This window comes from Corvus moneduloides, chromosome 3 (genome assembly GCF_009650955.1).
Source record: "Corvus moneduloides isolate bCorMon1 chromosome 3, bCorMon1.pri, whole genome shotgun sequence".
Taxonomy (NCBI): Eukaryota; Metazoa; Chordata; class Aves; order Passeriformes; family Corvidae; genus Corvus; species Corvus moneduloides.
The window spans coordinates 104,849,094-104,875,385 of NC_045478.1; the positions used below are offsets into that span (position 1 = coordinate 104,849,094).

At 36.5% G+C, this 26,292-nt stretch overlaps 1 protein-coding gene across 32 annotated transcripts in view; it reads left to right on the forward strand.

Moving 5' to 3' along the window:
• Positions 1 to 26,292, forward strand: part of NRXN1 (neurexin 1) — a 674,266-nt gene that overhangs the window by 57,256 nt on the left and 590,718 nt on the right. For 24 of the 32 annotated variants that reach the window (XM_032103140.1, XM_032103136.1, XM_032103158.1 and 21 more), the window contains 2 exons: positions 21,431 to 21,448; positions 26,087 to 26,116. The exons of 5 other annotated variants lie outside the window; for them this stretch is intronic. In XM_032103140.1, coding sequence (XP_031959031.1) covers positions 21,431 to 21,448; positions 26,087 to 26,116 — 48 coding nt within the window. The remainder of the gene's footprint in view (positions 1 to 21,430; positions 21,449 to 26,086; positions 26,117 to 26,292) is intronic. 3 more of the 32 variants (XM_032103143.1, XM_032103148.1, XM_032103166.1) reach the window with 1 other exon arrangement.

Sequence of the window (26,292 nt, forward strand, 5' to 3'; positions counted from 1 at the left end):
TAGTTAAAATTACAAGTGCATATTTTTGATTCTGAAACTCAGAACTTACAGAGGTCATCAACTTTACTTTTCAACATTACCCAGGATAGCATCAATAAAATGGATATCGAAGGAAATAGGTAATGGCAATTTAAATAGCAACATATTCAAAACTTTCACCTGTAACAGCAGCTGGCTGACTTGCTTCTCTATAGAGTCCCAAAGTATAATATCCACTTAGGGTGGCTGAGAAGCTGAGATCTGTCATTTTTCTCCTCCTAAACAGCTTTTGCAGTGTAATGCCTGCCTGTCAGTACTGGATTGAGTACACCACAAAAGTTATTAAAGTGTCAGCTGTAGTCTGGTACCTATTTAAAGTAATATAAAACTTCAAAATCTAAACACACGAGGTATGTAACTATTTTCACACATCATTTAGCAAAATGCTGATCTACACATTCGTGCAAACCTGCTGCAGAGATGGAATTGCAACCTAAGTACTGAGGACAGTAGGAAATCTTGTTCTCTAGATACAGAATTTACACCTAGCAAAATATGTAAAGCTTTGACTGTAGATGATTAATTCCTTTGTCTGAACTTATAATTAGGAGTATAATTCTTGTTTCAAGACCTGTAAAAATGCCATAAGACAGAAATATTGCCAGCACTAAGTACATGGATAAAAACTTCCAATGTTCACATCTTTATTTGAGAAATAAATATATTTTGGTATATGATATATATGAATTCTTGTAGCTGCCATGCACAGAAACTGTGGCTTCTTGAAGTGCAATCTGCAGGAAAAGTATGAGCCCTTCAATGTAAAATTCAGATTGTGCAAACAATTATATTTCTAGCAACATTTGCTAGTTCTATCACTTGTACCGTGAACATTAACAAAGAGTTGGTTTGCCTGTATGGAGAGCTTCCGTTTTTCCATGGAAAGCTAGAAAATAGGTGGTTCAGTCACACCTGTAATTTTAATCAAAACACCGTATTTTGGAAAATCTACAGAAATCTGCAGACAAAGTGAAATCCATAATGTGCTACTTATGTATTATTAAATTATTTTAATGGTCCTGAATCAATCAAAAATTACAGTGTAATTACTTTATGCAAAAATAATTATCCTAATTACTGCATACAATACAGTGATTATTGTCTGAACAGGATTCAGTATACTTTTAAATGGCTAAACAATCTTTTTCAGCTGGTTAAGCTGTCTGTGTTACTAACTTTGCTAGAGAGATTTCTTAGAATGTTTTTACATGTAATAAAGTCATGGCCTGAACTTTTGGGAATGATCCTGTTCCATCTAACACACCTGTTGTCAGCTCACCTCATCCAGAAGCTACACACTCATCCAGCCACTTGCTCACTTTCTACCAGCAGGAAAGGGACAGAATAGGAAAAGCAAAAGATAAGAGGTAAAAGCTTATGGGTCAAGAGAAGCACAATTTAATAAGTGGAGAAAAGATGGGAAAAAAACAAGTGATGGAGAGGCAGCCACTTTCTCATTGAGGAGACTGATGCCCAGACTCCAAACAATGGTTATGTTTGAAAACAAAACCTCCCAGTTTATTGCTGAGTATGGTATTATGTGGTACAGAGCACCGTTTTGGCCAGCTCAGGACAGCTGTCCTGACTGTGTGTGGTCTCAGCTTTTTGTCCACTGCCAGCCTTCTCACAGGGTGGCAGAATAAGGACCAAAGAAAGATTTGGTGCTGTTTTAGTCACAAATTCAAACCACAGCACCATATGGGCTGCTACAAAGAAAGTTAACTTCATCTCAGCCAGACCCAACACACAACTGTGGTTATTCTTTGGTAGGTCATGTACATGTTTATTTCTTGCAGGTATTCAATGGAGTTGCATGACCTAAAATATGTACTTTGACTGCTGCAAACTTAAATGTCTCAATGCATACTAAAATACTTCTGAAATAAATAGCAAAATATACTCTCTTTTTATTGCTACTTTGTTCTTAGCTTCTTTATCAGGTACATGACCATCCTGCATAAGTATTTGAAGCATTCCTTGTGAAAAAAGTCTTTTTTTTTACATTCAGCTCATTCAGGTCCTTGATGCCCATGCAGTACATGAATGAGCATGGTGGGATGAACTGCACCTTGATGTTTAACAGGATGCTGGCCAGAAGCAATCTAACCTCTGTTGGAGGTTTCCTTTAAGAATGTTCCTAAAGGCATAGGATGTTTTCAAAGACTGCAAGAGGGGGATTTTGGTGCCAAATTTTAAATTTGCAATAAAAAAGAGTCAAGCCTAGCTTGCCAGCCTAACTTCAGTTCCTGGAAGACTTTGGAACAAATAATCAAGAAAATTATTTGTTAGCAGTAGCAAGGCAAGAAAGAGATGAGTATCTGTAGGTCAGCAACAAATTACATTAAAACAATTCCTCAATAATTGTTAGAGATTGTCAAGAAGCACCAGATGTCATGTAATCCTAAACAAATCTTTAGGCACTGTCTAGCATGATATTCTCTTAAGCAAGCTAGCAAATCTTGGGCTAGATTGAATTTCTAAATTAATAGTAAATTGCATGCAAAGTTGTCTGGATAACTGTGCGAGTTGCCAGTAATTGCCTGTCAAAGTGAAAGGACAAACCAACCACAAGGCGTTCCTCCCGGAATCAATTCCTTGCTATTTTCCTTTAATCAGCCTGGATGCTAGAGCACAGACCAAGTTTATTAAATCTGTGATAATGCAGGGCTGGGGCAGAGAAACCACATACTCAAGAGCAAGCTTTGAATTCAAAATCAGCTTTGACAAATTAGAGAAAAGGACCAAAAGATATGTTAAAACCCTGTGGAAGCAAGTGGAAGGTGTTAGGCGTAGGAAGAAATTATGGACAGCAAAAATATGGTGTAGAAAAAACTTGGTGAAATACTGTTTCTTTGGAAAAGAATCTGTGAGTCTGCATGTATCACATTCTGTACAGGGGTTAGCAAAGCCATGAAGTTGTAAAAAAATCTAGGGAACATTTTATCTCTTGCAAATGGAAATACAGCTTGTAAGACATGGTGAAGTAATTATCCAGTTCTGCTCAGGGCAGTACTCAAGGCTGGAATTCTGCATTAAATTTTAACCATTGCATGTCAGCAACAAAGCAGACCTATGAATTAAAAACCTGAACAGTTTGGGTTATGTACATTACAGAAGAAGTGACTCAGGGAGGAACTGATGACAAAGATCAGGTTGTGAAAGGTGATATAAAAAGGAAATAAATAATCTGGGTTTTTATCAGTGATGGATAGGAGAAGAAATAATGGGGTTAAATTGCAGCAATTAAGTATAAGTTTAAACACTAGGAAGATCTTTTTTAATGATGCAAATAGTGAAACACTGAAATAGATGTAATGGGACTGGAGGATAGGAAGACATTAGATAAATAAGGACTGACATAGATAGAGTTTATCCCACTTTAAGACAGAAAAACATCCTGCATGGTTCTGGCTTTTATCACAGTTAATTACATTGATACATCCCTGGTAAAATATTCTGCTTAACTGCTGGTAGCCACAGAATTAAATATTCCAATACACTAAAGGCCAAAGACAAAAAGTGCTAGTAGCTGTAATAATTTGGTATGTGATTATTTGATTTTAATATGAAATATTTTTGCCGTTAGGTTAGAAATTATTATTTTTTTTTTTTTCCCTTTCCTTACTCCCAGTATTCAGGTTGTGGAAAAACTCTACTTGTTTCTACATTGACTAACCACAGAAGGTGATGGTATCATCAGGAGTTTGTTACTGGAAGAGAGGAAGGGACAGGACAAAGGATGGTGGTGGTAGAAAAAATGGAGCTATGGTGCTGTTTTTCTAGAATGATTAGAGAAAAGTAAAATAATCCAGCAACAAAAACATTATTTCAGTTTGCTTGGTTTGGAATTTAGAGGGTCATGAGTAGCCCAAGAAATGAAAGAAGTAAGTCTGTAACAACATAAACCTTTGTTGAAACTTTACTGCTTCTCATGTCTCTGCATTTTAGATCCTGCAGTGTAGAGGTAGATGAGGAAGTCTAAGGGAATTGTTTGTATTTACCTCTTTTCTGAAGTGGCTTGATGTTTTGGCACGTAATGTTATTGCAATGAATAATATGTGGTGCTTTTGTTGTTCTGGTTGCTTTTTGAAGACCCTGTAGTTTGGACCCAACTAAACTGAATATTTCTCTTCCTTATTTCTCTCCTGAGAAAGTTTTTCTGCATATATAACAACATTTCTTCTCTATTACGCTTGATAAGAAGAGATTTTTTAACTTTCCTCTTGGTGGAATAAAAAAAGTAAGTCTTCTTTATTTTCTTCTGTTTGACATTTTGTTCTTCATATTAAATCTACAATTCTTTCTACAGGAGACATAAAGCTAAAGGGAAAAGGGAAAGTCTGCAATAAATTAAATTTGCACTTGGGAGGCATTTCCTAAAAATAAGTACGTGTATCTGGGGTGCAGAAGATTCTGATCTGTTCTTGCCCACTTATTGATAGTAGGAGAGCTGCTTTTAGTTTTGATAAGAGTTGCAAAAATAGTAGTTCCAACAGTACTATTGCTAAAAATAAAAGGTAGTCTAAATGGAGGAACAACAACAAACATTTAGAGTGTGGTGCTAATAAGGTCAAGGTTCAATTCCCATATGGGCCATTCATTTAATGATCTTTGTGAGTCCCTTCCAGCTCAGAATTTTCTGTGATTCTGTGATTTTAGACAATAAACAACTTCCATGGGAACTTTCCCTCCTTATTCTCCTCGCTGAATAAAATAAGGAGCTCACAAATTCTCATCACATTCTACACAGCATATTTTTACCTACTTAACAAAACAGAGTTTTAGAGTTAAATCCTCCATGTAAAGATAGCAACAATCTTCACGGATATTATAGTCTAAAGAAGCAGCAATAAACACAATTTAAACAATTCTCCTGTTTCAATAAAATACTGTATGTCTTGTATGATTCCTATCTGATCTGTCCTAGAATTTTGTCTGGACATCACCTACCTGTATTATATGTCTAAGCCTAGCCTCCTCTATCATGGTTTTTATTCTTCATTTTTCCTGAATCAAATTGAAATTCCACTATTGTGTTTCCTCCTGCTCAGCTACGAGCAGAAGAAGCCCTAGATGCACACATTCACCTCAATTGAATGCCTCTCACACAAGTCTCAAGCACCACTTCTGCTTGCACAGAAATATTAACTACCAAATTTTTTGTCTGCTGCATGGAGACATTTATAAGCATAAATGGCTGAGGTCCTTTCATGAAACACACTGTAGAACCCTGAAGAGGTTTTATTGCTTAATGAAGTGTGAATACCTCATCACTGAACTAAAAAATTTCTCCCTTCAAAGTTACAAGCTCAATGCTCAAAGCCTGAGTATAGAATCACCTGAAAATGGAGAGACATTTTTAGGGATCAAGCTTCAAAAATTTAAAAAAAAAAAAAAAATAGAAGTAGAATGAGTGAAAATTAACCCTAAGAAGAACCAATTTAGGAGAGTTTTTCCTCCAAAGCAAAGGAGTAAGTTTGTCTGTAAAATACAGTTTTAGAACAAGATTAAATGCTTTGGTTTAACTCCACATTGGACTCATGGTATGTTTGTAGCTGCCTGTAGAGACCAAGATCCATTTTTTCTCTTGATATTTGTTTACTAGTAGTCTTGTGAACTGTCATTTCCATCTTTTTCATAACATCAGAGCTATGTGATTATTTTCTGTGAGGAGTGATGCTCATGTCCTAAGCGATGAAAATGCTTTCTCAGAATCTGATTTTTCAAGGTACTGTGTAACTCCTGCATGGGTTTTTTTTTGAGGGTGGTATGGTTTGGGGTTTTTTCCATTCATATGAAGAATGAGTGTTCTAAAGTTCCAGAGTCTACTAAAGTATATTTTGGATCTCTGTAGCACAATAAATGATATTGCATTCTATGTGTAAGTTGATATTCACATCATGTCTTCTAGAGAGGGTCCTGTTCAGCAAGGTAATATGTCCTGTGTTACCTAACAGTTCACCCATTTCTGTTGTTCAGTTTCTTTACAAATATTTTGCCTTCCATTCAAATCACCCTTATATTAGCCCTGAAATGTTTTGTTCACAAACCAATATAAAACAGTGACAGGATTTGTTGATACTGCACTGGAAATCAAATTTGGGCATATGAGTTTGAAAATTTCGTAGTGAAAAACTGTGTACTTGCCTAGCTGCTGATCTTACATCAGCCTTGTTTTGTGTGAACAGCATCTCTCCAAGTCAGCGGGAGATGCTGGTAGAGACTGAGGACAATGGTACACACTTATTACTTTGCTTTCCATGGCAGAGAAGGCTGCCAGAAAATCTATTGCCTAGGAATTCTTTTGTTTGAGGTTTTTCTAGTGAGACTCTCTACGTCTTAAGACTGTTCAGCCAAATGCTTTCTGAACAGTTCCATATGGGGTGCTATTTCACACTGATGAATGAGTGTAATTCTTTTTTTTATCCCTGGATAAAACTAGTCTAAGTCTAAAACTAGTCTTAGTCTAACCCTGACCGGTAGACTGACCTCCAGCTTCCTCTTACAGCTATCAATAATTCCCCATGCCTTGCCCTAGAAGCACAATGGGCAAAGACTTCAAATGGTACAGAGAATCACCATCATGTTCATAGTTTGCCCTGAATATATTTAAATTGTTCTTTGAAGGTGAAAAAAGGCAATTATCTTTTGTATTTTTTTTCCTACCTAAGCCTGGAATTGCAACTCGTTTTTTTAATAAAATATTTTAAAAAATCCCAAGCACAAAACAAGCAACCTTAATATAGTTTATTTCACATGACCATGAGAATTACTCAGAGAGATATACAGAAACAGATCTGAAATGTCAGTACTGTTTCCTTTAAATGGCCCCAATAAATATATTTGTTAAAGGAAAATGGATACAAAAAGAAAAAATAATCAGCTTATAAATGGGAAAAAGGTGGCTCCAATGCTTTATAATTGTTCAGAAAATATTTGTGTAAGGAATGGCTCCTGGAAAACCTCCCAAGGTCAGTGAGATTCCTGGGATTGTGCTGAGTAAGTTACACTAACTCTTACACACTTAATTTTCCCAAAAGAAATCGCTATTCTTTTCCTTATTTTCCCCCTTTTTTGTTTTAAATTCTTCTTCTCCCATTATTGTTGTTATTGCTGTTCTTCTTTAATGTTTACATCATCTTTCTATTTGCTAAGAAAACTACCAAATTCCAGGGGGGAATACTCAATTTACATGAGCAAGTGAGGTAACTTTTATATGTAAACCATACCAAATGAGCGTCACTGCTGCACAATCACTAAACTCTCTGTGCCAACTTCAGCCGTTTCAGCCCAATCCCGTAATTCCATTGCAATGTTCCTGTTGACCTGAAATTTCCACTGGGGTATTTATCTCACTTCAGAGAAGCATGGCTGCTGTTAGTGTTACAGAGTGAACTTCAGTTTTGCTTTGTACCACTGTCTTCTTCCAGCACGTGTGAAACACTACTCTTCAGTCCTGGAGGAACTGGGACTTAGAAGACATGTGTTCCTACACAGATCAAATCTCTACTCCAGTCTTCACTGGATTTGGCTTATATTATTTATTGTTTGTCACTATAGCTGTTTTCTACAACAGCTTGACAAAGAAGAAATAAATAGCCGACACTTGTATGAGATCTTTTATTTCTAAATGCCTTTGTCCTCTTCTTAAACTCCAAAGTGTATGTAGTTGAATGATGCAACTCTAAGAGAAAAATTCTAATTTTAAATGAGTTTGGGGGGGTCTCAACCAGAGATTCCAACTTGTGTTATGAGGGACTTAAACCAGTCTGCATATATTTGAAGTAGCTCTCTTGTCTCAGTGGAGATTTACATAACCATATCTTCCGTCAGAATCTGCACTTTCCCATTGCATACTCACTCAAATCAATTTAGATGAAAAATTTATTTGACCTATTTTTACTGTCTCCGATCACATCTAAATATGTATCTAAATATGTGTGTATGTAGGCATCCACAAATAAAACATATGAAGATGGTTTCCCTGTGATAGTAGCAACACCTTCTGTTGATACTGCTTTCGTTTCATCTTCTCAAATACCAGTTTGCACAAAGAGCCTTGACCTAATTTATAATGTGAGCTTGGTGAAGCAACTACACACTAGAGGTGGCACTAAGCTCATTTTAACTACAACATAAACCCAGATCTTGAAAGCTTTGTGGTAACTTCCATTGCACTAAAACCTATTGATTAGAAATGCTTCCCTGGCAGAGAGAGGGGACTGGTGAACTCATTTTGTTCCAGTGATTCATCGTGAGATCTCAATGGAAGTTGCAGATGACAAATAGCAGCACAGCAGGTAAACTATGAGAGCCACGGAGCAATCCAGGTCTTAGCCCAGCTGTATAAATTAATGAAAACATTTCTGTCCGCCTGAGTGGTTTCTAAAGAGGATCCCACTGTATGTGATAAGGACTATTCCTGCCCAGTTTTTCTGTTCCACGTATTTTTCTACTAGTATTTCACATGGTTTGAGTATTTAAATTTTACACTTCTCACCAGACTATTTGTTACTGAGGAGGGGAGAAGCACGTAATGTAGGACATTATATAAACAGTATGTCCTTTTTATGTCATTTGATTGTAGTATTTGTTAGGATACATCTTTTACGTGTCTTTTAAATCCATACTGATATCATTTGATGCAGGTTGTAAGACAGTAGTAACATCAGTGTTGCTTAAGGGTTGTGCCAATGCCCTAACCAGAAGTGTATTTTAAGAATTTGTCCCACTACAGAAAACAGTGGCAACTCACAGAAAATGCACACTAGATGAAAAGGTATAGTTTTTAATATTGAATGTTGAAACACATTCAAAGTGATAGAAGAAAAACACCTAAGACCTTTATATTCTAAAGTACTTTTGGAGACAAATGGGGTGTGGGGGAGGGTGAGTTGGTTTGTTTTAAAGGAAGTAAAATGAGGTGACTTCTCTCTGTGTATTATAAGCATGTTTTGAGAAATGTGCTTTGAATTTTTTTCTTTTTTTCTAAGAAGAAAATTAGTTACAAACATTAGATGTTCTTCACAATAGACACTTTTGGAATAAGTATGCATTTCAGAAAGCAAGAAGGCTCTTGCTATAAGCTGCAAAAAGCAGAATAAGAAAATGGATCAAACACTTTTTAACCTGCGATATAAAGAGCTTTACAATTGAAAATAATTTAAATTATGTTGTTAGTGCCTTTTGTACAGTTTTTATAGTTTTGTTTTGGAGCAAGCTATAATTATAGAATCACAGTTCTTTGAACTATTTCCTTTAAACAAAGGAACATACGAAAAAATCAAAATCCTATTAATTGATGCTCCTTTCTTAAATTCAACACCTTCCTTTTCATTAGTTTTTGTTTTGTTGACTTGTAAGGAGGCTTTTCCTGCAGTGCAATGTGATCCATTTCTGTCCCTTGGCTTGATGTGACATTCTGGAGTTTTGTGTCAGTGAAGTAAAATCTTTTTCCTATGATTAGTGTGAAGATTGTTTCTGTTTTGATATGACTAGTTGAACCATAGCACATCAGTGATTGTTCACTCTGTTGTCTGCATTCATTGCATTTATACACCCTTTACATTGCATAAGGCATTATTATTACATGAATGACTGTTCATATTCTGATGTCGTCTATGTATTCAGAATATACTCATAAAAATTCTACCTCCTTCAAATATGAGTTTCTCTCTTAGTAATACAGAAAGATTCTTTGTTCCGAAAATGTGATTTGAAAAAATATGCCAGAAATGTTTGTGCTTTGTTTGGGAGGTTTGTTAACTTGATTAAGTACATAAGTTATATGATACAGGATCCTTGCTTTCATCATTATAATTCTGTGAATTGCTTAATGGCATAAATACTCTGCTGGAAAGAAATTTTAATTATGGTTTACATGTAGGAGTTTTTCCACTTTGGGAACCTCAGAATTATTCCTCCTCTTCATGAATTAAAACTAGGAAGCAGATGATTTGTGTGTTCATTTCAATAATGGGCTAACAATCAACCAAGATTTCTGTTATTTGCCAGCATTTACCTTCCAGAGAAGGACTTTTATTGTTGCAAAGTCTGCTTAATCCACTTATTATTAATATTTTGCTTTAAAGGCATAAGAAATACCATTTTATATCATTCTTAAGAAGCAACCTCAAAAGAATGCAATCTAAGAAATACATTCAGATTCACATTTTAATAGATATATTTATTTGTATTACTCAACCAGTAATATCTGTGTCCCCTGTAGCTCCTTCTATAGCTCTAACATTTAGATGTTTTCAGTAATTTCTTTCTGAGCTCCTATTTGACTCAGTCCCATGAAAGGTCATCACAATGTTCTCCACTGTCCCCTTCATATGTACTGTGGGGCAACACAGAGACAACTTTTTGTGAGGAAAAGTTTTTGTGAGAAGATGTTAGAATTGGTTCTGATAAAGTTTTATACCAGAAATGGTTCTTCGCTAAAGAATCCTATATTTCTTTTTCTTGATGCCATCTTTGTTGTCCTAACCAATTTTCCAGCTGTGAACGAGCTAAAAATGGAAAAGATGCTTTCCCACATTTTCATTGGCAGCGTGCTACTGTGCTGATGTATTATGATACATGAATTACATTACGGCATGACTAAACAAAAAATAACTCACGTGCCATATACTGAAGGAAATGTGGGCTTAGGAAAAAATGTGAAGTGTTTGAAGATGAGCATCGAGGTACATATTTGAGCAATTTCTTTCAGAAAGGCACCAAGGTAATAAGGAAGACTTCAAGAGCTGTCAAAAATGACATTATAGTAGGTGTCTGCTATAGTCCACTTGATCAGGAAGAGCAAGCAGATGAGGCCTACAGATAGGAGGAGCTTCACACTCACAGGCCCTGGTCCTCATGGGGAATGTCAGCCACCATGATGTCTGCTGAGGGGACAACATGGCAGGATATAAGCAACCAGGGAGGCTCCTGGAGTGTATTGGTGGTAACTTCCAGCTCCAAATAAGAGCAGAGCCAATGAGGAGAGGTAGTCTACTGGATCACATACACCAAAAAGGAGGGGCTCTCTCAGAATGTAAAGATCAGGGAAACCTTGTCTGCAGTGACCACGGTGGAGTTCAGGACTCTGAAGACACAGAGGAGAGTGAGAAGAAAGCTCACAACAGTTGCCTTCAAGTTAGTATTTATGGATCACCTCCACAAAATAATAATAAAAAAAGCCTACAAAGGGTAGAAGCAAGGACAGGTAGGGCTGGGAGGAATACAGAAGCATTGTCTGAGCATTCAAGAGTGAAGTGATGAAAGCCAAAGCCCAAATGGAATTTCATCTGTTCAGAGGTGTCAAAGGCAACAAGAAGGGCTACTATAAGTACATTACTGACAAAAAGACCAGGGAAAATGTGGACCCATTGTCCACTAGAGAGGGGACATGGTAACAGGACACAAAAAAGAATGAGGTCTTGAATGCCTTGTTTTTCTTCAGCCTTTAGTAGCAGAATCCAGCTTCAGGACTCCCAGGTCCCTGAGAAAAAGGGGAAATGGTGGACCAAGGTAGATGGACCCTTGGTGGAAAGGATCAGGTCAGAGAATACTTATGCAAACTGTCCATACCTAAGTCCATGGCACCTGATGGGATGCAACCATGCTGAGGAAACTGTCACCTGTCATTGTGAGGCCACTCAAGATAATCTTTGATCAATCACGGAAGCTGGGAGAAGTTCCAAAGTGGGAAGAGCTCAAATGTCATTTCCATCTTCAAGGAGTGTAAGAAGAAGGACCAGGGAACTACAGGCTGACAAGACTCAGTGTTGTCTGAGAACAAAATGGAGCAGATAATCCTGGAAACCATTAAGGATGAGAAAATCATCAGGAGTTGGCTTCACCAAGGGTAAGTCATGCTTGACCAGCTTCACAAACTTCAACGATGAGTTGACTGACATGGTAGATGAATGTTGTCTACCTGGACTTCAATAAAGACTTTGACACTGTCTCCCATAAGATTCCCATAGGGACAGGTCAGCTTACCCAGAGAGATGGTGGAGTTTCCAACACAGGATATATTCCAGAGCCATCTGAGCATGACCCTGGTCAACCAGCTGTAGGCGACCCTGCCTGCATGCACAGGGAGGTTGGACAACATGATCTACAGAGGCCTTTTCTACCTTAATCATTGTGTGATTCTGTGCTACTGATTAACTCGTAGGAAGAGAAGAACTAGCTGTCTTGGATTAATTTCTATTAACCCCAGATACTGGACTATTTTGAAATATTTACTGCTATCTACTACCACTAGAAATTTTATTTGTGCAGTTTTGAGATGGGAACACTCATAGATGATAAATCAGTGCAGCTCACCCTAATACCATGGGTTGCAAAAGCACGTCAGGTACAATTTCTCCTTCTCAGAGCCACCTTTTTCACCTATACTAAACTAATGCCTGTTATGTCACTTAGGAGTGTTATAAAAGTTACAATATATATCCTCATGCCAAGAAAATAACTTTAACCAATTCATATCAAAGTGATTAATGAAAATTAAGAACAGCTCTAAAAAACCTCACTGATTGCAATGTGTGTAAGTACTCTGGACACATGGAAGCTCAATCCAGGCATTCACATGGCTAAAAAAAAAATAAAATCATCCTTTTGCAGCTTCTGTAAAATCTATGGAATGAAGAGATGTATCAGTCTTACTTTAGCTAAGGATAACCAGATTTTAAGTGAAGAAATGTTGATTTTTTTAAATTTTAAAATTACTTGTAATTAGATTAATTGTCATTATCTATAACAAGTAATTAATCAGAATAACATTCAGTGTTAGCATTGAAATGGTTGTAGACTAATAAAGGAGAAAATTAAGTTCATTTAAAAAAAATAAAGATATCTATTTTGTTCACTTGCAGTCACAGATAGCTATGATTAAATTTTAATTTGATGTCAAATTAAGAACTTGGTTACCATATGCTGACTTCCAGGGTACAGCTCTACTCACTTCAGAGGAAATTCCCATTTAAATGAGGAGAAGGTTTGTTCTATACCATTCTAATGTTTTCCAAAGGCAGCTTCAGCTCAGTTCACATCCACAAAATGAATCTCAGTAGTAGCCAAGAAAATTTTATGGTGGCTAGCTGAAGAACTATACAACAAAATGATTTAGAATATTGGTACTCTATTTTTAATTGTGTACAGTGTGTCTTCTACATTTTTAGCTGCTAACTCTCAAGAACACTTCATACCAAATCATCTTCAGCCGTCTGTGTCAAAGTCATGGCATCAGGATAGCACATAAACATTCCTCTCTTTTTTTATAAAGACAGTGTGTGAATACAAAAATATGGCTGACTTTGCATGCAGTCCTGTTAATTTTGGTGTTGTACCAGTCTGGGAAGGCACAAGTATCCAGATACAGAGTCAGGGCCTGATTGAATATCTCAGATAGGCAAAATGTGCAGTCATATGTCTTCACTCTTTAGTAAGTGCTATAAACGAGAAATGCTATATTTGCACAGTCTAGATTGTGTAAGTGTAGATAGCTGCCAGTACACTGTTCAATACAAAAGCAGTAGAAAAGTTTTAGGAAGCATTGTGTAAAAATATATCCCTCTCATGGACAAAACCCACGACCTCTTCTCCTTTGAGCGTCCTGCTCATGTTATCCACTGGATCATCACCTCCGTAAAGCTGCCATCCAGCTGGAAAATTACTTCTGCCATTCAGTCACTGCACAGCATTTTTGCTCACTGTCAGCTCAGCTAATCCTATTCTATTAATGGGTCTAAGACACCAGTTTTTGCTGAAAGGATGATTGGAGAGGGATTTGATTTCTTCTGATAGTAACTGGGGCCTGATTTTGCAGTCTCTTGGATAGCTGTAATTGACTGCACAAAGCACAGTGCAATAAGGAAATGTTGGGTGTATTTCTACTCTCATATACCTCAAAACAAGCACAAGTAATCCTGAAAAATCTTTATTCCTCATTTCACAACTGTTTATTAAAAAAGGTGTTGAAATATGTTACATCATGAATTTATCAAATTAATTTCGAAATAGGTATTCTTAAAATAGAGATACCTGTATCACCCCACATTGCTTTCATAGAACATAATCTGTACTTGACATTGCTCTCTGCCAGCCAGAAGAGTTAATTCTGTATGAAAGCTTTTGATAGGGATAGCCTGAAAATATATTTTCATGCCATGCACCCAGCAGGGCGAAACTGAGGAAAATCCAAAGGAATAAAAATAATGCCAGGAAGAAAAGAGGAGTTGTAAAGTGAACCGTATACAGTCAGTTTGTAGTTCTAGCCAGTCTGTTCATTCTCTGTGATAGGAAATAAGGCCTCTAGTGATTACATGGAAGAAGTCCTAATGCACAAAGCAAGGTAAAATGTGTAAATCCCAGAGATTTTCAGTGGAAATTGAATGTGTCAGATCCAGAGAGATAGTTCCCAAGGATAAATGGGAAAAGAGCAGCAGTTCTTAAAGCATATCTGGTCACTGAGTAAAATACATAGATTTACATTGTGTTTCATTTCCTATTTATGCATGGAAATTAAACCACTGAGGAGGGAATGTGTTTAGTTGATTCACCTTCACATATGCAAATGATTTATTTCTCTTTTCATTACCTCTATTAATGTTACTAAATTCAATTATTAAAATAAGGTTGGTCCCTGGTTGCAGTTACTACAGCCATGACACAGACCCAGCAATGCTTGTCCCAGTGACTGATGAAAATTTCTTTAAAGAATTGATGTATTGTAGGCAAGTCATAAGTATAGTAAATATGAGAGTAGCAAGACCCATTTTGGAGAAAAAAAAAACATTTAATGAGGTGGGGAAATATGGCCAAAGTAAAATTGCTTGGGATTGTAATACAATTTAAAAGGCAGTAACTTTTATATATGATCTCTCCCCTGAGACTGTTGAAGTTTGTATGGTAAAAACTATTAAGAGAAGAGAACAAGTATATTTCCAAAATTTCAGTTCCAGGAAGCAATTGAGAAAAAGGAGATGTAAGTATCAAAGATGTGCTTATTTGTTAACTTCCGTGGCTCCAAGGACACGAAATCCTATTCAGATGTGTAATATCTAAAAATATGTAACAATAGAATCATCATAGATTAATAGCATTAAACTAAAGCAGTGTTGAATGTATTCATGTTTGATACACTTGTTATGATAAGCGTTAGAAAAGTGATAAATCTGCACAGGAATGAAATAACACAGAAAAAATATTGCCTCAGAAAGAGTAGTGATTTAATTACGTCTTGATTTGGATTCTGTTTCTCATCTGTTTCTCAGATAACTGGAGAAGATATTAAAAAATATAACAGGTGGTAGAAGTAAATTGTGGCTGGGGGTATTGTCCTGTTGTGAACCACAGGGAAAATAGGAATTTGTCTGAATTGTTTTTTTCACTCATTATATTTGAGTTCTTCATGGGAAATATTTCTCAGTGAAATCTTTTTGTAAATGATGCAGAGATTGGTTCTGAGAAAACAATTTATTTGAACACTTTTGTGTTTAACAGGGTGTCAAAGTATTTGCTGCTGTTTATGCTTGGTTTCTGTTCTCATTTAACTAGAGAAAATGCATAGATTCATAGGAGTTCTGGCCAGAATGTACCACAGTGAAAATGCTAACCTAACCTCCTAAATGGCAAAAGGCAGAGTCTCTTCCAGTGATTCCTATAATGCAGCCCTACAAAAAGCAATGATTGATATACAGTGTCTGTTAGAGAAAGCCTCTCTCTAAAGAGTTCAGGGAAGAATTTCCAAGAATTGCCAATGCTTATTTTATCTTTATTGAATATTTTTGTCTTCTTTTCAGTTTGAACTTTTCTGACTTTTGATCACAGTCTTTGTCTGATTGAAAGGACTTCCAGCTATCAGGAACTTTTGATAGTTATAGACTGCATTCAGACACCTCTTAATCTTACCTTGAGTATATTCTACAGATTGAGCATCTTAGGGCTTTCTTTGTAAGACATTGTTGCTGAGTTTTCTTAGGGTTTTAATGACATGAATGACTCTGGGGAAAGTTTTTTTCTGAAACCTCTCTCATTTGTTATTTTCTTTTAAATACATGACACTGGAACTAAACACAGTAAAGATTTTAGTTATGCCACAAAAAATAATGCCATATTCTATTTCTATTCATTATTTCTTTGCGTGTGCACTCAAAACTTGCACTGCCCCCCTTACTTGCTGCTTCACACTTGGAGCTCATCTACAGTAGCTTAACTCAAGTGATCTTGTCATTATTTCATTTTCAAAGCACTTGGGATACTGTCCAGAAAAATGGCCTCACTTAGAATAAATTCATGGATGTTACTGGGATTTACAGAAGCGTACTGAATTTGTGCTGATGGCTTTGTCTTGTAAAAAGCTGTTAAAAACACCTAATTGTGCCCTAATGATCCTCATTTGGCAGAAAGTCTTGTCCTTATTTTCAGTCAAGGCAGGCTGTTAGTGTTCCTGACAGGATCTCGCCTTTCTTTCCAGAAAAGAAGGGATCCTCAAAGAGACATAGGTAGAGAATGAAACTAGAATGGGGCCAAACTCCTGTTATTCTGAAATTTCTCCTTTCTACCCAAAAAATATCAATAAAGTCTCCTTCGTATTTCTACCAACTGCACTGCAAAGTCCTCTGACTGGGTCTGTCCAAAGCTGTGTGGAGACTTGGATGGGCTGTACATTGATCTCAGACCTAATGGAGCCATGTGGAAATGTAGGAACTCCCAGGCCCTCTTCCCTAGATTCTGGTAGATTCATAGATTTTGTGTAAGAATTGCAACAGGTTTGGGAAATACTGTTTCCCTATTTACTCAAAACGCAAGAAGACGGCAACAAAATCAGAGTTCTGTACTAGGTGTCTGTATATTCCATTTCTAATTATTCATAATTGCAGTCAATAATGGCAATCAATATGTGCAGTACATTTTTCAAAAGTACTTTTCTAAGAAATGCAAATAATCCTAATGGAATTTGTGAGATACACAGCATTGAGAAGATCAATGCTCATGACCATGGATATTCAATATATTGCTTTAGTTCGTCATTATTGACTATATGACTGTTCAGGCTTTATAACATACTTCATATTTTCATATCCTTTCCAAATATTTTGTTTAGAACACCATGTCAATAAAACCAATTTCTCTACCAATCTGAGAAAGGGGACAAGCTAAATTACACTATCCAAGAAACACTGAGAACAGTTCCACAGATAAATCTCCCCCTTGAAATGATATTTCTGAGTACAGTTTTTTTTTTTGTAGATAAATTTAGAGAGAAGAGTGATTATGCGTTATTCTTTGAGAAAACAAAATTTTGTATCTTAAACTTCTAGCCATCAATTTTGTTGCAAGACACCTTCCTAATATAGCTTTATTTCAGGCTATTTCACCACTTGTCATACTTCTGAATCCCTTTTGAAATTTCATAGAATATGTCTGTGGTATGTCGTATCCTTCCTTTCTGGAATGTGATTGTGAATCACAATTGTCAAGAGAAAAAAAAAAGCACTATAAAAATATAGCCTCTGCTAATATGCTATTTCTTATAGCGTTATTTCTGGTTTTGTAATTTCAAAATACTAATGTACTATTTCTTCTGTCATGAAAATACAGTTCTTACATAATTGTGTGGTAAAGGTGTAAATACTCTAGCAGATGAAAAAAATGTAATAGCAGAAATAACCACTAAACATAGAAAGAGTCAGGTTTTGTTGGGTTTTTTTTTAAATCAAGGTTTCCGTGAAGAATTACGAAATATTAAAATGATTCTTTAATTAGTAAAAATGTACTGTAAAAATATTATTCCCATTTTCATATCCCTAAAACACAGTGATATGCTAAAATAATTATAATTGGTTGTGCTTTTGCTGCAAAAAAAATATGGAGCAAAACCTGCTCTCAGTTCAGCAGGGACAGCCTGAGACACTTTCTCTGGAGATAATAAGCCAGACTCACAGCCTGTGTGAGTTGTATAGTTCCTCTGATTTCAACTGTGTCATAACAGATTTAAATCAACTCAGTATTTGGCTCAATATGAACAGGCAACAGATTACACATGTAGCACTGAGAGCAGACTTTGGCTGGAGGAATTAGGCTGCAAACACAGAAAGTAGCAGGGCAATTGATTTTGTTGGTGGTGGGCATGGGGAAAGGTCTGAAATAAGAATTTGCCATGGATAAGAATCCTCTAGTTCTTCAAGTGAGGAGCTCGGGGCAAAGTGAAAAGTAGAAGAGTCCCCACATCTCTTTGAAGTCAGAATGCTGAAGAGAAAGTCACCTGTTTTCATGGTGAAAAGTCGTTGGTACAATCAGCTGGTGCAGAGAAGGAAGGAGCTGCTCTGTGCCACTGCCTGCAGCATTTGGACCTGGCATTTTGGGTCCTGAAAACCTTGAGTTCCACTGTTGTCAAGAGCTACTCAGTAGACTGTAAGGTCCCTTAGAATGGATGCATATAAATGTGGGTAAATTCTGACTGTGTGTGGCTAAATCATCAGCAGTGACAGAAATGCGTAGTACGGCTCTACTCTCCTCCAGCTACAGAAATTTTACACCAATGCAACTCTAATGACATAAATACAGTTACTCCTGATTTAAATGAGGAAAATTTTGTTCCCTCTGAACTGCAGCTTGATTGTATACATAGCTTTCAAAGAGTTTCCCTTTTTCCTTTTTTTTTTTCTTCTTTTTTTTCCTTTTTTTTTTCCTTTTTTTTTGTTTTGTTTGAAGAGTGGCTGGAGTAAGCAAAATGAATAAAAAGCAAGGCTAGAATTTGGGCCTTCTGGCTTCTTAGATTCTGCTTAGACGAACAGACTATGACAAGAAAATGGGAATCAGGAAAGCCAAATGAAGTGCTAGTGATATGGAAATATATCATCCATCACAAACAAACTACCTTAATTAAAGAAAAGTGCTCAACACTAATCTAATGTAAAAGCCTTGTAAAGTACCATAAAGAAGCTGAATTAATTTTTTTCTTAGATTGCAAAACTGTTTAAGATGGTTTAACTTACCATGACAAAAACCTGTGGAGGAATGAATTTTCATTGCTGTTTACTAGTGCACAGGGGTTTGGCTATATACACTGTTAATTCACAGAGTAGGAATTCGACTTTTTTCCATTTTATTTAATTCAAAATGTTTTGACAGCTTAACTTGCTATCACTTAAAAGTTTAATCAATCAGACATTTAGGGGAAGCTGCTCAGCTAGTATGAATCTTTCTGGTGAAAGTCATCAAAAAAGGCATACCAATTATTGCTAAGATAGAATTTTTACTCATGATAGAAAACAAAATATGCTAAACCCTGTAGCCAAATGAGTTTAACCACCTAATGCTGCCTATGATGTCATTTTCAGACCCCTTTTCTTTGACTCTGACATCATGAGGAACTGAACAGGCCTGTCAGCAAGTTTATATGCTGGTTTTAAAAAATCATGTTAAGCTAAGCATGGCCACCAAAAAGGACGCCATGAGAGTGTTGATATTGCAATATATCAACACTGTGATAACCAGAATTAGATGAAAGAGCCTGCAGTTATACTACAACTGAAATAACTAATTCATTTTTCATTGAGTTTGGGTGTTTGGTTTTTTTTTTTACTTAAAGGAAGGAAATTACTGTATGCAGTTAAAGGTAGAAGGCTTTTCCAGAAAAGTTTTGCTAAGAGCTGCTATTTCTAATAGCCCAAACATCACCCTAATTTACGTCGTGTATAGAACATAACATCTATATCTTGTGAAACTGGGTGTTCTGCATTTTCTCAGTGAATTTTATTCTATTTCTTGATTTAGGGTGTGTGAATGGAAAAGGTGAATTATAATATCTTAACTGTAGAATTAAAAACTGAGAAACTTAAACCCCTATTATTCATCATTTATAGCATTTATTATTTTTAAAGTGGTAAGATTTTCAAATTATTTGTTGGAATACTGTCTAGTTTTGATGACCTTTTTCAGTGCCTCCTGGAATTGACTTATAAAGGCTTTTCACTATGACAAGTGACACATTCTGGGAGGAAATGACTGTGCTTAAAAATATCATTAAGCCCAGTTCTGTGTAACTCATTTTCTTATTCTTTTATTGGATTACAATATATCAAAATTAGTTTAGTCTCATGGTCACATGAAAAGGCTTTATTCCTATGGGATGACTCCATGCAAAATGACCCATAATTGCAGAACTGGCCCTCAGTTTGCACTGGCTTCTGTGTGCTTCCTCCCCGGGAAGCATTGGAGGAGAAAACATAAACTGCAGCAAGGGGTTTCCCAGGCAGTCAGACTGCTGTGTTGTCGCCCTTCCCCGTCTCTTCGTTGGTTCCACACCGTCCATCTCCTTGACTTCTGTGATGGTTTTCCTTCATTATTTTACCTCTCCCATTTTCTCTCTCCTATCCTCTCCTCAGTCATGATCATAATGGATAGCAGAGAAATACTCCCTCAGAATCACCTTCCCAGTGGAGTAGTTGAGGACTATAGATGCTAACATGAGTGTTGGGACACCAAGCCTCTTTCTCAGCTTTAAATTCTGTCCACTTCATTAGCAATTTTTAGTCCCCTTTTGCTTTGTAAGCTTTGGGAGAACCTTCTTTCTTGTGCCCCATATTGATGGCTGGGTTGGGGATGAAAGAACAAATTTTGCTTGTTGATGGCAGCCTTTCCTTCGTGAAATTTTCCTTAGGCAAAATTCCTTTTGTTATAATCTGGGGGCAGAACCCATCCTTGGCACTGCTGTGGCCTTTGCTGGCTGTACCAGGCAGAGAATTGATTTTTTACAGTGTGCAAGTTTCTTATGCTGACCAATTCTGTAGGACATGATCCAACAATTCTGAGTTATTCCACCCAGTTTAAGCGCCATTTTTTTCCCTGCTGGATTTGGAGATTTGACCCAGTGACCAGAGTGCCTCACTAATGACTGCAGGATCAGCCATGCTGCCTGTGGTAACATCTTCACAGCATATTCAAGAATTTAAGTTTTCTTAACTTTAAAATCATCTACTTCATCATCCAGGAGAATTCAGAATGGGAAAGTAGAACCAAATGAACTTAGAATCCCTATCACAAATGACTGGTGGCTTTAAAATATAGTTACAAAAGTCTTACAAGAAGAGCCTCTGATTAATAACTAACAACAATAATAATTGCATGTACAAAGAGCTGCAGTAAATCCTGTACAATTTTTTGCACTTTGGAAAGAGTATTGTTTTGTTTCATATCACATGCATTTTGTTAAGTAGAGGAAACACTGCTTCCCTGGTGCTTTTGTTTTTCCCTCTGGATTGTAGCAATGGAGCACTTGCATGTTGTGTTTGATGCCTTGCATGATAAAGACATGCAATGGCAAGTTCCAGTCTGCATGCTGCTTAATGAATGTTTTCCTTTTCTCTCCTTCCCTGTTATGTGCTTACAGAAGACAACTATGTGGAAGGTGGGTGCTTTCTACCTTATTTTCCTAAGCTCTTGTTTTTCCCTTCTGTTCAGTGGGGTTTTTTCTCCTTCTGCTTAATGTTATAAAAGTACACATACCAGTCAGTACGGTAAGTTGTATTTTTTCCCCCATAAAGGCAGAAAAGTTTATTAAATAAATGTGATTTCTTTTTTCATACAGAACTCAAGCAAAGCTCCTTGGCTTTTTGCTCTAATTCCAGAATATCCCCACTGAAACAAAAGGATTTGTACTTGTATGACTGATACCATATCCAAAATCTTTCTGGAGGTTTGCAGGACTGATTTCTTCTGATGTTCTGTATGAAAAACACTTCAAGAAACTATTTGTCTCATCAATGTGGAGCCTAAATCCTCCCAATAAGATAGTAATGCATGTTAAATTCACATCTTTTAATTGCTTAGGAAAATGGAAAGCGCTTTTCTCTTTAATACCACAAACCTTGCTTACTATTACATCCTTTACAGCACAAAGCTTTAGGAAAAAAGGTTTTCTGTCTAACTTTTTAGCATAATGCACTTGCCTTTTGGACATTGTGAAAGAGGAAGCATGTGATTTTAATAATTATGTTGGTATGTAATTAAATCCCTTTAAAGAAAGTATGGCATAGGGCAGTGGAAACTAAGGCACAATGCCATCTATCCTGAGCAGTGGTAAGTAAGTCTATTAGCTGGTAAAACATGCAAGTATATGATAGTTTTAAAGCCTTTTTGCTTTTAAGCCAAAAAGTGCAGGTGCTTTTTTATGTACAAATGTTTTTAAAAGTCTCTCTGGGGTGAATCTTTGCTGGATAAATGATTATCTATTGGAAAAAAAAAAATAGTTTACCTATCTAAACTGAAAAATTGCTTTCATTTTACTTCCTTCCAATATTTTAAAAACTATTTTAAAAGCAAGGGCTTTGTAAAGTAACTCACATGCAAAGTGACTGCCCTGGAATGACTCTGACCCAGGGTGCTCATGTGAGCCACTCTGGGGCCTGAGTTCATTCAGGTTTCAAGCCACCATGGGCCACTGCCTGCCTGTTCTGAGGTGGTTTTCTCAAGCCTAGAAGTGCTGGTGCTTCATTCCTCTATGCTGCTGTGTTCAAGGATGAAGATAGGTGCTCAGGTTTAACACATAGATGATGCTGTGCAATTTTATTAATATGTATGTTATCCCAAGGAGAAAGAAAATTCAAACAATTCTGGTGCTTTACTTGTGTGCACTTTCATGCTCGTACACGTCAATAAAATTTCATTTTCATTGTGAGATAAAAATGTATTCAACAACACTGGGATAGAAATTCTAGCTGAAAAACACAAAAGCCTAGAAATAACTACCTAATCTTGCATTTGATCTGTGCATAAAACTCTTAGTGGTGTCAACATGAGTCTCAAAATTTGAATTAGGTTCAGTACAACTAGATAAGGAGGTTCAATTGCATTTCACATATTCATTTATGCACAGCAGTACAAGATAAAACCTGGATAACAGTTAATCCAGACTTTACCTGAATCTAATTCTTCAAATTGCAACCTTAAATTTATTCCAACACCGGTTTGGGTACTTATGCATACATTAAAGTTACAAAGCATGAATATGTAAAGAATGGAAGCACAGAATGGTGTATCCAAAGCACAACTTGAAAACTGAGCTAAAATTTTTCGTCTTTGATCTCTGTGATATGTGAGCATATCTGTAAATTAGGTGACATAAGCAGACAGAAATATGTAGTATTAAATTTTGTATATACTGCTGGTAAAAAAGGCTGCTGTTTATTCATTTTACTGTAGTTGTACTAGACTTTAATACCTTCACTGCAGGTTTATCATGTTTAAATTTTGTTTTGGCCTGTGCTCTGCATGGAACTTACACACCAAACTATAATGATATCTTCATTTCCCCTTCCACTATCCACCCTGTGCCCCTTAACTCTCTCCTCTCAGAGCCAAGTTCAGGAGAGGGTTGGGGTGGATTACACAGGAGGGATTCCTTCTAAATCTTGAATTCCTAATTCACAAAGAAATTGAAGCAATGGTGCACAAATGAGTATTTTCAATGTATGGGATGCCTATATGTGGCTACTTAAGGAAAAAAACTTCCCAGGTCTATTTGTTGTGGTATTCTCTATTACAAGCAGACTTTCATTTTGCAAATCTAGCAGTGGTTGCTGATTTACCTGTATAATTTTAAAGCACTCTGTGGAATGATCAGGTACAGTACTAGTAATTCTTCACTCTTCCATAGCCTTCATCCATAGATTGCAAAAATAGAAAATAAGGTAAGTATCATTATGTGCCTTTAGCAAGGAAGTATAGGTGGCCTTAATGCTTGCAAATAAAATAGCATAAAGAGTCAAACAAAATACAGTGTCTTGAGGAGTAGTACCAAATTTTTTAATTGGTAGATGTTTGGTTTGAGCACTGTATATCTTTTACATTCACTTGACTGCCTTTTTTCATTGAACAACACTGTAAATGACTCTTAAAATTCAAGTAGTTTTTATGATGATTTCAAGAGGCACTTCTGCTATTTACATTTTTTTTCTTCAAATTATGTAAGAGTCATCTGTTTGCAACTGACCAATTTCACGTATCATTTTAACAAAAATAGTAGCTATCAAGCAGTGATAATCTGAAGCTGGACTTTTGTTTAGGTTCCTATAGCTACAAAGTTCATATGTAAATGTGAGCTAGTAAGAGATCACCTTCTTTGCATACCCCTGGGAGACAGGACAGTGATTTTTTTCACACCTTCTAAGAGCTGAAAGAGCTCACCTAAAGTAGTGGCTGAAAAGTCAGTTTCATTAAAGAAAATACATGTTGCAATGTTCAACTGGTTTCAATTTTCCTCTATCAAATACAGTTAGGGTCAAGTCAAAAGTCTGAGATTTCTTGCTATAGTTGCCAACAACAAAAGTTAAAACCCAAAAGACTAATTAATCAATCAATCACAGGAAGAGACTGATACTTCCAAAAGGCAGTGTAGCAGGGGATCTAAGCAAGGACACCCAGCACTAAAAGAATGAATTAAAAAAATATCACCTGGTCTTTATACTCTATCCAGCAAGCCTCTCTTGCAGCAACATTTACAGAGAAAGAACACCCATGAAAGCACTTCTATTCTCTTTCACATGCTGCAAACTGCCAGTACAGCTGTGTGATGTTTCCCAAACAATGCTGATGCAGGCATCCCTTCAGGATCACAGTCAGTTTTCGTTTGCATTGCTGTGAGCCCCAGGTAATCCCACCAGCTGCAGAGCACTGTATTTGGAAACACAATTTATTGCACAAGAGATGAGGCACATCAGGCCCTTCAGTTTAACTACACATCCAAAACGGGTGACTTTAAAAAGCAATAATTCAGCAAAACCATTGTTAGTCTACTTGGAGCATCACTTGAGATTTGGAACTGATAAGAGACGAATCCTTTCAGACTGATTGCAGTCGGGAGTATCGTCTTTGAACTACCCCCAAGTAGTGTGAGTCATTTGTGCACCTAATTTTCTTTGTGAATTAGAAATCATAGAAACTCTCTCTCTAGGAAGTCTGCTTTCCAATAAAGAGAAGGATATTTGATTGCTCACCTTCTTTGTGTGAATTAATTTAATTAATTGCAATTAAGAAAATAATGGATGGCTTTTTAAGAAGAGGAGCACATTTAACACATGAACAATTAATAAGTTCTGAAATGGATCCTAAGACAGCTAATTTCAACAAGAATAAGCCTGTTTTTTAAGTCAGACATAAAAAGTGAAAAACCCTCATATATCTAGAAAAAATATTCTCCCTGCATCACATTATACTCAGTGAGATATAAGTATCATTTTATTATTGTGAATTAAAAAAGCTGAATATTTTTCCTTAAAGAGTAACAAAATTTGGCTCCGGATGAGTGATTATCATTATGGACATCTGCTTTGAAATGTCACTAGACCTATTCTGGTATGATGGGATTTCATCTCACAATACAAGTATAAAGCAAAATCTATTTCTCACAGATTTATGAAGTAGTTGCAATAGCTGTCTCTTAAATTTTCTTTATTACTATGTATTTTATATTGCATATGTAATAATTTGCCTTCTCTGGAACAAATTCATTCTACTGTCACATTTCACACAAATAAGGAGACATCCTTTGCATTATCATTTCAATGTGATGAAGACATTTTATTTAATTACCTGAAATGCTCATTTTTATGAGGGGAAAAAGATCAGACCCAGCCCATTTTTCAGGTTTAAACTTCTCCAGGGTTTCAACATCATTTCACATGTAGAGGACAGGAAGTCCTCCCAGCAAAGTGTTCAAAGCGATATAATCAAAATATGATAAAGACAGATGGATTATTAAAGGAATTGGTTGAATTTGAAAGCATTTTATTATTTTCTGTCATTGCAAATACTGCACAGAAAAAAAAAATACACAATAAACCAGCACCCAGTGTTTGAATTGCAGTTCTGTTACTCGTAGCCCAAAGCATTCCAACCAGTGGTTGAAAAATGCTCTTTGATTTCCCTCTGTGATACAGACATCTCATAGGAAACAGATGCCTGTCACAAAACATTTTTGTCAGTGTGACAACACCACCTTCCCGTGCTCCCTTGTTCATTGCTGACTGTGCTCTTGTTTCCCTTCAAGGTCTGGCGCACCTGATGATGGGCGACCAAGGTATGGGCTCTGTTCCTTTTCCACTCTGCTTTCATTGTTTCTTCTTGTTCTGTAGCTGCTTTGAATCCATCACTGCAACTGATGGGCAAATGCTTGAAAGCTGTCTTTGGCTGCAAAGAAACACATGGTTTTAGTCACATCTTTTTCTTATCTCATTTTTTGGTTTTTTTGTTTGC